At 24.0% G+C, this 13066-nt stretch overlaps 1 protein-coding gene across 1 annotated transcript; it reads right to left on the bottom strand.

Moving 5' to 3' along the window:
- Nucleotides 1–1008: 1008 nt before the first annotated feature.
- LOC119685894 (putative inorganic phosphate cotransporter) lies at nucleotides 1009–13066 on the bottom strand. Its single transcript, XM_038100295.1, has 4 exons — nucleotides 12746–13066; nucleotides 1941–2611; nucleotides 1347–1874; nucleotides 1009–1274 (listed from the first exon to the last, which is right to left on the bottom strand). Exons 1-4 carry the CDS (start codon nucleotides 12798–12800, stop codon nucleotides 1059–1061), a joined length of 1470 nt encoding a protein of 489 aa, XP_037956223.1. The 5' UTR covers nucleotides 12801–13066; the 3' UTR covers nucleotides 1009–1058.

Below are 13066 nucleotides of genomic sequence, written 5' to 3'. Positions count from 1 at the left end.
TTAATTTTTTTGGACAACGAACATCCAAAATCATTACATACATACATCATCTATTGCACTTTTTGGACAAAAACCAAACTTAAATTTATTCTAAAGCTTTTAGTATTGATATATGTGACTATTTCTAATTTGTTCTCGAGGAAAGTGCCAAGTCGATCAGTTAATATTTGCATAAACTCTAATAGATATAGTGTTATAAACTTTTCTGTTCTGTTTCCAAATTTTGAAGTAGTAAAAGTCACACATCTTTACTTTTTGGGAATGATAAACCTTCTGGAAAATATAAACATTTTTGACTTTTGTTCATTTTGTTCTTATTTCTTTAGAAGTGTTAGATTGGTTTCCAGTCTATATATACGTTTACATTTAATACAATATATAAATGATTTGACAGGAACTTTTTATTTTAGATAACATAAATTTATTCATAGTCCAGTTTTATTACTAGAAGTTCCTTAGAAGTTTTTAACCGAACCATTCAACTTGAGCGTATTGTCATATCTTCTAGGTAAGAATTTCCTGCTGGGTAATATTCATGCACCATTGCATTATATTGTAAAATTCATTTTTTAAATCAATAAAATAAAATTTTCTCATATAGATTAAGAAATCAACTGTCATTAAATAAAACTTAGGCAGACATCGTCTTATCAGTTTTGAAGTTCAAACACTATGGAAAAAAATTCCGCTACTTCTTAACATGCTCTGTCACTTTGAAGGATGATTTGGAACAATTGAGTGAATGTCAATTAACTGTGAAAATAATAAACATTTAAGTTTAACTAAAAAAATAATAAACATTTAAATTTAACTCAATAAAACCAAATAGAAATGTTTTTAAAATATTCAAATTTAATATGAAAATCAAAACGTCATAGTTTGTTAGTCTTACAGCTTATGGGGCATGGGTCTTTATTAAAATATTAATTTCCATACTTAATTAGTAGCTTATAAAATTTTGCTTAGCTTAACTATAGCACTAATAACTAATATATTAATTTTTTTCTTAAAATTATCTTATTCTACATATCACACATTAAACATCGTTAGTAAAACTCTCAAGCAACCTTTGAATCAATTGTCCAAGCTGAAGATGTAGGGGTATTATCTAACTCTTCATCTGATTTTTTTTGTAATGACCTTGTGCTACTTGTCACAGTTTGATCATTCCAGGGCTGTACTGTTGCCTTACCAAATATAAGGAAGAGAGAATTACATAGTAAATATACACCTGCTGTGATAAAGAACACAATACGCCATTCATTAGGATCCTCCTGTAAAGATAGTATAAGTTAATTATTTACACATATTCCATTTTATTTGAATTGTTTTTTTGATAAACAAACCTCATTTTCAACAATAGCACCCACAACTAAAGGTGCACAAATCGACATTAAATTTGAAAATCCATTTGTCACGCCCATCATAGGACCAGCAAAATTTGGTGAAAGATCCATGTGATTAACTAAATAGCCACAAAATGAAGCAGCATTAAAGCCGACACCTATTGTTAGTAAAGCAATGGCAAGAGTTTTTTCTTCTTCCGTCATGTAAGCTACACCTATTAGACACAACATAGGCACCCATTGGCCGATAGTGTTAAACAATTTTCGTGCTACAGTAATATTTAATATATTCCGATTTATTAACCAATCTGATGTGGGGCTGACAATCAAACATAACACCCACATAACAAAATATGGTAACGCTGAAAGTAGCGCATTGGCTTTAACATCCAAATGTAGCACACTGCTCATATAGGTAGGCATTTCAGTGAGCAATGTATAGAATCCCCAAGTGAAACCACAATGTGCGGCTATTAGACCATAGAACGGCAGAGAAGTAAATAAGGATTTCCATGGCACAGCTAAGACCTGAAAAAATTTTATATTTTACTTAAAAAAGACCTTTTGTTTTTATTTGGGCATAATTGGACTTACTTGACTATCTGTACCACTGCCAGTAAGACTCTCAATATATTCTCTTTCCGCTATACTGATAGATTTGGATGCTGCCGGTGTATCAGCACCAAAATATAAAAACAACACTGACCAGGCTAAAGCTATGCCACCGGATATATAAAAGATACCTGGCCAACCTAATGCTTCCGAATCAAATATAACACCACTGGTCGCTAATATAATAGCTGTACCGAATTGTGCACCCGAATATACTGATGTAGTTAGAAAACCACGCTCTGTACGTGGCGCCCATTTTGCAAGCAAAGTATGTAGACAAGGATAGACGACGCCCTGTGTCAGACCTACAAACACACGCAAAGTACACAAAAGCTGCCAATCACCATTGTTGACTGCTAAAGGATGAAATATTGTGATAATAGCTGCAATACCAGTAGCAATGGCTAGCACTATTTTAGCACCGAAACGTTTTGCTAATAGTCCTGATGGTAATTGCGCGACAACATAGCCCCAGAAGAAACTACTCAGAATGAGCGATTTTGTTGAAGGGTCCCAGTCGTAGTATGGTGCACCAGCCGTCGGCTGTGTCATTGGCACAATCGCAGCAGACATATTAACGCGCAGAAAATAACCGAAAACTATACCCAGGAACATCAGCAACGCCTGTAGGTGACGGACACCAATTGCATTTGCTGAAAGTAAACAAAATAGAAATATAAATTGAAGAAGTCACTAGAAATTAAATAATTTTTAACTTTATTATTTACAATTAAAGTTATACTTTAGATATCCTGTTAAGAGTGGCACTCTTTCAGGATTCAAGACATAAACCATTTTCGAATACTTTGTAGTTAATTAAATTTATTAAAAATGCGACTCCCTTAACGCCATGCAACTGAGCTGCTTGGAAGTGTATTGCTAGCTGATAGAGTTAAACATATTCTGATTGCACTTTCAGTCCGACTGGACAGTCAAGGTTTAATTTGTTTGTAGATCGATTGATCAATCGGTGGGATTTGCGAAATAGTTTTCGTATTGAAGAAAAGTTTTGCATGAGTAACACATTTTGTGATATTGAAAAGATTATTCTGATTTATTGTTGTGAATGTGTGACTTATGTTTATTATCATGTAATATATTTAATAATAATAAAATATAACAATTAATTTTAATTATTTTTAATAGAAAAAAAATTTTCATTTTTGACCTTTCCTCACATGACTTGGAAACAGATTACAAAAAAAAAACAATATAGTTATTAAGTATAAAAAAAGTTATATGATTGCTTATATCTGATCTTTATCAGGCGTTAATTATTGCCTTTAGGAAAAAAGTACCCTATTCTCTTTCAAAATTTAATTAAATTTTATGTGGTGACCTATTTAAGTATAATAATCTGAAACCAGTAAATATGAAATTTATTTTGAAAATAGAGCTTTAAGGTGATGTTCATAGGATTTGTTAACGATAAGTAATAATAAAAAAAAATTATTTAATTCTTTATATTAAAATAAACATTACTAAATTACAAAAAATAAGATTCTATTACTAATTAATTACAAAGTTAATTAGTTACAAAGTAATTAATTAGTTTTATGGATTAATATAGAACTGTGACTAGAAGAAGCAAACCGTAGACCCAGGCAAACGTCTACGGTTCGATCTTAAACTATGAGTAATAACAAACTACATAAAGAAGAAGAGTATAAAATGCTAAGTAATATATATAAAAACTAGTTAATGACTTCAAATGTAAAGCAATAATCTATGAGTTATTAATTTTAAACAAAAAAACTGTAAAGCTTAACAAGTTCTACGCAAAATTTTATTCTTAAGAACAGATTTTTCGAATATTACTTATAAATAACTAAATTATAAATTTATATTAATACATATTAGATATATAGAAGCTGCATCACAGCTTCGCCGTATTATTTGTGCTAGAAACGTGTTGAAGAGGTTAGATTTTCTTCCATAAAGGCTAAGCTGATTTAAAATCTCATGGGAATATATGAACCGAAGGTAATATATTATAAATTCTTGTCAATGCATATTAGATATATGTAGATACATTACAGGTTCTCAGCTTTACTTCACTCAGAGAGCGAGTTGATAACGTAAGATTCATTCTGAGCGGTAGAAATTGTTTAAAAACTGTTACGAATATATAGACCCAAAGACCCACAAACTTTAAATTTAATGACGAGACAAGATCTAAAATAGAACTGGGACTTAAATTACAGTACATAACCTACTGGCTACTCAAGGTAGAAAGTTGAGAACTTTTTAACAGTTTATTATCATGTCATACTTTGTTATAAGAGATTAGAATTTTTTATATTATTATAATTACTAGAAGTTTAAAATGATTTCAAATCTTGGAAAATACCAGGTATAAGTAACACTTCAATTGGATGTTTGAAAGCAGAAGCTGATTCCTCATACATAAAAATGATGTATCTTAACATGGATTCCCTTTTTAAAAGAATGGATCAATTATTGTTTAATTTATTTTAAAAGCAAGTAAATAATATTATTATTGTGGTGCGTTTTATTTTTTCTCTCTCAAAGTACAAACTGTAAATAGTTTATAAAATAATTATTCATTAAATAATTATTAAAATTATTCATTTCACGTTTAAAAGTATGTGGTAAATTTTTTTAAAAATCACAAAAATTTTATTTTACAATTTAAAGTCATACATGTAATCGGAAGATATTCGTGCTGATTATCATGTCTGATAGTTTAAATATGGAAATTATAATTATTAAATTATTTTTAATAAATAACTTTTCTAAATAATTATTATTTTCAGCTTGACAATATTGGTATGCAGAGGCGTTTCGACGAACTTAATTGTATGAAATAAAACATAGTTTATATCTCTTGTATTATTTTCTCTATAAAGAAGGGAGTTAAGTTCCATATACCATATATAGCGAACCCATTTTTCACAAATATTAAATGTAAATAAAATTATGAAATTATAAAAATAAAATTATAAAAATAAAATTATAAAAGATCAAACACTTTAATGATCTATTTTGTTATATATTATATTATATTTTTAAAAGGAGTACATTTGTATTTCATTTAAAAGTAAAACTAATTATAAACCAAACTGAAGACATTTTTAATGTTCTATATATTCTATATCTCCAATGTGTTATTAAAATATTTTAAATAATATGTGAAATTTTTTATTTGTTTATCCATAATTATAAATTTTAATTTTATTGGGCATTTTTAATAATTCAATACCAATACTATATATTTTGATTCTATTGGTAGTTCCAATACAATTACCAATATTTCTATTATTATATTATTTTTATTCTATTTTTATTTTTGTAGGTCTATTTTTATTTCTATTTTTTAATATACTTTTGTAAGCATACGAATAATAAATCATATATTTTTTATATTTTTTCTTCCATAGCTTCTAATAATTTTCTTGAAAATAAATTGAGATTTAATTATGAATAGAAATTTTATGAACGCCGCTGTTTATAAGTGAAAAATTTTATTTTATAATTAAATGCAAAATAAAACAATGTTTAACTAAAATGACTGGAAATTTTGTCAATTATAAGTATAGGGTTGTGAGTGGTTTTTTAAATTATGCAGTAACTATCTGTAAACGCTATTACCATTGTATTTCTAATATAAAGACAATACTTAATTCTATGCGCTATATATATTTATTTCAAAATAAGAAAATAAGCTCTTCTAATTAAAATAATATGTACCATAGTTAATAAAAGCCACTCATAAAAATAAAGAAGAATCAGAATAAAAAGAATTACTGGGATAATATACCAGAATTAACGCAATCCGAATCACTTATTGGTACCTATAATAATAAAAGATACTGGGATTGCATAAACCTATTAAAAGAAGAATTTAGAATCATCGCAGGAATCCTAACAGGGTACTGTAAAGTTACTCTAAACCCAAAAGGGGACACAATAGATTCGACAGTCGTAGTGACCCCTCACAATAATAATAATAATAATAGTTAATAAAAATCCTGCTGTATAATGAATTTTTTCTTGTATAAATAAGTCCCAATTAAGTTAATGCATCTCCTAATATTTATGGAAAAACTTTTACAAAATTAAGCCTCAAATATAACGCTAAATCGTTTTTATTTATTAATGTTACAGAAGTCAACGAAAAACCTGGATTTAACGTAACAATTGAAGTCTCACCTATCTTGGTCTCAACGCTTCCAAAACCTCAACTCTAATGTTCAATTAGATTTCTATCTGTGATCAAGGAATCATAATTTGTATTAATGCTATTAAAAAAATATTAGAAACTATTTTTTATATGAATGATTATTTCTACAAAATGAAATACTTTCAGGATGTAATTCCTTTGTCAAAGAACCTCAACTCTAAAATTCAATTAGAATCGTGTCTGGGACCAACAAATCATAATCTGTGTTTATGCTATTAAAAGAATTCTCTTTATGAATGATTATTTCTGCATAATGAAATACATTCAAGATGTAATTTTTTGATCCAAGAACCTCAACTCTTAAGTTCAATTAGATTCGTGTCTGGGACCTAGAAATCATAATCTGTATTTATGCTATTAAAAGATATTCTCTATATGAATAATTATGAAAAAAAGAAATGAAAAAATCTTAAGTTGATGCAATTCCATTTTCAATATTATTTTAACTAAAATATAGAATTATGACACTTTTTATATATCAATAAATGTTCAATAACTCAGTAACCTCAATAACTGAACAACGATTTTGTTACTCATATGCACTTGTGTTTCCTTTAAACTATCAGATGTATGTAAAAGTCAATTTAAAGAGATATATATTGAGAATAGTAACTTTAAGAGGTATATAGAAAAAAAAATGACACATTGCTAATACAAAATTTTTGAACTGGTGAACGGGTCTCAAATAATTATTTACGAATAATTAAATACAAGAATTATTTCCAAGACCACCGTTGATGGGTATTTGGCAATACTCGAAACAGCCAAAAATTCAATTAATTAAAATAATATAAAATAAATTTTTGTTGTTATAGTTCACCACTGTTCCAAAAATCTCTTAATAATTATTAAGTAAAAATTTTTTAATGGATCAAAAACTGTTACTAACCGATTTTACAGATAATGATTTTGTGTGATCGATTTTGTGAATAGAGATTTTTGGTGCACCCTGTATAATAATTAATATTGTTGGTAGATCCTTGCTGTATAAATTTTTGTTTCGTTGGAAAATAGAATTTCTCGCAGAGTTTATATATTTAGAGTAAAAACACCCTGTTTACATATATAGGTCATTTATTTATTATTTTGTTTTTTAGCTCAACATACAAATACTCATAATACTGAATTACTTTCCATTCTATGAACATTTCAATTTTATTGTTGCACTTAAAACGATTTAAATTTACGATTAAATAAATATTTTTAAACAAAATTGTTTTTAAATTTTTATCTTCTATCAACAATTACATGAAATATTGCGATAGCAACGGAGTGCATATTCAGGACCTGGGTTAACTCTTATCAGAGAGACAAAAGACAAAAGTGAATTCGGAAAGAGGAGCTGTAAATCACTTATGACACTGCCATATAAATTACAAACAATATAAACGTGATATAAGTCAGACAGCACTTTTAAATATTAATAATTAAATATATTTATATATTGATATATGTGTGTGTAATTTTTGAATTAATTAATACGAAATTACTCAAAATTTACTCGATAATTATCACTATGATTCACGATTATAATTAATAAATTGCATTAGCGTACTTCATTGTACGAGTAATGTCATGTGAAGTAAAGTAATGCGTATTGTTAACGAAAATATCAGTTTGACGATTATTCCATATATTCAATTTCTTAATAGATTATACAATAGTCTATGAATCACTTTTATTTAGAAAGAAATAATATTTATATATTTTTAATTTTATTTGCATTTTTAATAGAATTCAATAAACTATTTGCCTTACTAAAATCTAATTTATCATCATAGTTTTATTTTTTAATTTCAAATTTCTTCACACATAAAAGATAATATATAATTATAATGTTTAACTGTATATCCCTAAAATGATATAAGAATACGATAAAATATGAAATATAATTATATAAATATAATTATATAAATTATAATTATAAACGTTTAAATACGACATTTTTAAATGAATATTAACGAAAATAAGTCTGTCCTACTATAAGCTTTATTAGATATACTCCATATTTAAAATTAAACAAAACAGGCTGAACTATTTCCTTTAAATAAATAAGAATAAAATAAAATAAAATATTACACATAAATTATAATTTTCATTTACTTTCAAGTGCTTTAGATAATACGCGAATAACACAAAAACAGAAGTTCAAATTTTACATTATAATAATAATACACTAAAATGAATGAAATGCATATATAAATTATAATTCTCATCTAGTTTGTTGCATCATATTTATAAAATGATCTAAATTTCTTATACTAACATGTTATGATTTTGATATAATATTTGAGCTGATTATTAAATTCATTATTCTATCCGGTGTTAAGCATTTGTGAACTAATTTTTTTTTATTAAAAGTTAATTATTTATATGAATAACTCCAATCTTACAAAATTAAATGATTTCAGAGCCAGGCAAAGATCGGGAAAGGACACTTGCCTGGCTTATGTTCTAGATTCTATTTCTAACTACAACCTTAAGGTTTTTTTTTAAGACAAATAATAAATGTTGTCATAAAACACAAATCACAAGTGTCTCCTTCTTTTATTATATTAATTTTTTATAACGAACCCTGGTATACTCACTAAGTTATACCCCAGCTATAGAGAAAACCGGAAAGGTCGTTACAAGTGGCGCCCGAGTATAAAAAGATTTAATTTTAAAGTTTGATAGGAATTATTAACAAAAGAATGGTTGTGTGTGCATATAAGGATTTTATAAAATGTACTTCACATATAAAATGTAAAAAAAATCAGACTTAATAGTTTCCTTTAATGAAATAAGAATAAGAAGATAAACTTAGCTATGTATTGACATTCTGTCGCCTAAAAACATAGGTATAATAAATAGTTAGATATATGGCAGAGTAATGTGAATAAAAGAGAAGTAGAAGTAAAATGATGTTTTTCATCTAATAGATTGTTAATATCTAATAATATACATAGAAAGTAGTAAATGAAGTTAAAGATTTTTTAATTAATTTTAGATTAAATTTTATTTATAATATTTTTTAAATAATATTAGTTTTCGAACTCTTATTTATTGCTAATGAAATCAATAATGAAAATCTCTTAGTTCATCACTTTTGTTAATTTTAATATATTATAATTTGTTTATTAATAATTTATTGTTAATTTCCGCATTTTTTAAATTATTAAATATTTAAATTAATAATTAAAATTATTCTTTAAATTATATTAAGGATTTAGTTTTTTTTTAATCATAACCGATTAAAAATTCTCTAATTGTCGAATATTGATTAAAAGATATTTATTTAAAAAAAAAGAATAATTATACAATTAATTATTAATACGAATAATTTCCTTTTTTTGTTTTTAGTTTAAAAACAATAAAAGCATTTTGATTTTTTTTAATATTTATGAACGGATTTTTTTTAATGTGTCAACACGAAGTCAATCAAATATTCCACAAATAATATATATTAGTTTTAATTTTGGTTAAAAAACAATATATTATTATAACAATTTTATATAGTAATATATATTATAAGATTATAATTTGAAAATATTTTAATTATTATTTAAAATTGGTTCTAGATCAGTTTTATTTTTATTACTTTAGTCAGTATCAATTCCACTATTCTGTACCACATCTGATATTTATAGATAATTTATATTTATAATCTATACTTAATTATTAAAGAATATATATAAATATATATAAATAATATTATATATTATTTTAATATCTTAAAATAGTTATATTTTTTTAACATTCATATATTAATGTTGTTGTTGTGATTTGAGTTAGTGCTATTTCTCACTTTTACTCTTTTCTGGCTGGGGGCTTATCCCTGCCCCACACTAAGCTTTAACTATACTAGAATTATTATCATTTATTTATCGTTTAACTGATGACGAACCGTAGATCAGCATATGTAATATTTTTGATATGTCAAATAAAACTCAACCTCTTAACGTCAGAATAAATTTAAAATTTAATTTAAAAAGTAAAAAATAAACAAATTTAATTTATATTTAAAATTTAATATATGTTATAATATATATTTTATGAAACTAGCATTAATAAAAAATGAAAAACTAACTAATTATACACAAAATATTATAGTAAGGTGAACTCATTTATAATAATAAAAACTAAATTAATTTTTTTAAATTAATTTTATTAGAATAATTATATATAAATATTATGAAATTTTATTGAGATTAGTTTTTAGATTAACTTATATATTCGGTATCGCCACCTTACTCTTATAAAATTTTTTATACATTATTTATTAGTTAAATAGCATAGCTGATTAAACCAAAATCATTTTAAATCAATAATTGTTAACAATTCCTTTAATAAATTTTTTTAATGTTATAATTAATTTTAAATTAAAGACTTACTAACTTTCATGTAAAATATTTGTAATGCTTTATTTTTTTAATCATTTACATAAATGATTTAATTTAATTAAATTACGTACATTTAGTTTTATTGATTACTTATAAAATTTATTTTCACCAATTTTTCTTTAATTAATATAAAATATGTTTTATTTAAATAATTTTTAATTAAAATGCTTATTGAAAACCTGACACTTTTAATTGAAAAATATTAAAATATGAACGTTTCGTTAAAAAAGAAAATATTTTTAAATTCACTTTATTTAAATGATATACCAATTTTAATTATTGATACAAAATAATTTTATTTTTATTTATTATTATTAAAATTATTTCAATTTAAAAATTAATAACTTTTAAAATATGCTAATAGAAATAGAAGTTAATGATAGATACAGAACTACTATTATTATTTATTATTAATAAAATTATTTTAATTTTAAAATTAATTATTACAATATATGCTAATAGAAATTTCAAAAATTTGAATTCAGTTTATAAATTAAATATTGCAATTTTTGTGTAACATATTGAAAAAATTTATTAAAATTTTTTAACAAGGTAATTTTATTGAAATAAAATAAAATAAATAATGGAAGTAAATAACATTTATTTGTATCAAATAGTAATTGTAGTATTTAAATTATAATTGATTTCCCAGAGTAATTATATTTATTTTTTTTTTTAATTAATTAAACAGTTTATATATTTTTTTTATAAAATTATATATGTTTGATAAATCACTTCAAATAATACTTTATTATAAAACAAATTTTAAAAATTATTTATATAAAGAGGTTTTCGAACAGAAGTGAAACAACAACAAAAATTTATTTTTTAAATAATTTTAATTAATTGAATTTTTGGCTGACTATACAGCTGTTTCGAGTATTGCCAAATACCCTTCATCAGTGGTTTTGGAAATAATTCTTATATTTAATTATTCGTAAATAATTATTTTTGAGACTGCAAGTACCAGGAATCAAACTCGGGTCCTGCCAAATATGAATCTCAGAATCAGCGCACCTTAACCAACTGATCCAAAGCCGTACTTGTGACTTTTTTTTTTTTATGTTCGCATATTTTGCTGGAGTATTGTTACTTTTGCTATGAAAGTTTTTTATTATAACATATTTTACTTGCTGTATTTATATATTAGAACGAAATCATAAACCAGCTGTAGAATAATTGAATTAATTAATTAATTATATTTTTTATTTTTAATTGTTAAATTTCAAAACTATTCTATTCATAAAAATTATTTATTTTTTTAAATATTTTAAAGAGCACATTATATTAAAATTTATTGCTAATTTCACAATTTTATAATTGGTTATTATTTTGAATATTATAAAGTTATAATAATAATATTTTTTATAATAATTTTCTCTTTAAAACGGGTTAATTGGTCTATAGTTAAATAACACACTTTATAAAAAATTCAAAATTAATTAAAAAATTTAAAATTAATTCGGTCCTTTTAAAAACCAAATTATTATTAACAAATTATTATAACATTAAAACAATAAATTATAATTTTTATTTAATTATTATTTTTTATAATTAATTGTTATAATTATAATTAAGAAATAATAATTAATTTTTAATATACATATTTGTCGATCTCTTTCTTTGTTTTTTAGTCCACTATTTTTAATACTTTATTTATTATGTGTATGAACTTATATAACTTATAAAAAAGTTGAATATAACTATTTATTATTTTTTATTGTATATATATTACCGATGTTTTAAGGTTTTTGACACTTTCTCAAGGTAATATAAATCCATTAAAAGATAACAAAAAGGTACAAGTTCATGTTTTAATTTCTTATTTTGTGAATTATTTACATAAATAATTATTATTTCTACTGTATTATTTTTTATTTATTTATATCCTTATTATTTAAGTTAAATTGTAATTATTAAATAGTAGTTACATAAATTTTTTTTATTTAATTAATTTATAATTTACATTATAATAATATTAAATTTTTATAAATTATTTAAAATTTAATTTTAATTAGTAACAAATATATATTATTTTTATTTTTTATATATTGAGGATGGAAAGGTAAGTGGATTAATGTCCTCAGAGTTTCTTGTTAAGCAAGTATAAGTAACACCAAAATGTATTTATATATTTTTAATATTGTTTTAATATTTTTTTTTTATTGTAATATAATAATTTTACATTAAAAAATACTAACGTTTATTTAATTCCGCCATTGTCGTTTGCATTTCCACAGATTTCTTAAAACCCATTTTGTAATGACCGTATTTTGAATTTTATTTAAAAGGTGTTAATATTTTAGTTCAAGTTCATCAGTATTTTTTATCACTAAAATTGCTAATATATAACTTAGACTATAAATACTTCTGTTAAGTATTTAGCACATTCCACTTATATTGTCTCCGTTAACTTTTTTTGATGACTGAAGACGTTTTCAACGTCAAGAACAAATGCCAACTGAACTTAAGTTGGGTTGCGGAAAGCACTTATAACGTGTTTCTCTGGTTTGAGCTGATAC

This window comes from Teleopsis dalmanni, chromosome 2, assembly GCF_002237135.1.
Source record: "Teleopsis dalmanni isolate 2A chromosome 2, ASM223713v2, whole genome shotgun sequence".
Taxonomy (NCBI): Eukaryota; Metazoa; Arthropoda; class Insecta; order Diptera; family Diopsidae; genus Teleopsis; species Teleopsis dalmanni.
The sequence above is the reverse complement of the archived record's forward strand: the minus strand, read 5'-3'. Positions and strand labels throughout refer to the sequence as shown.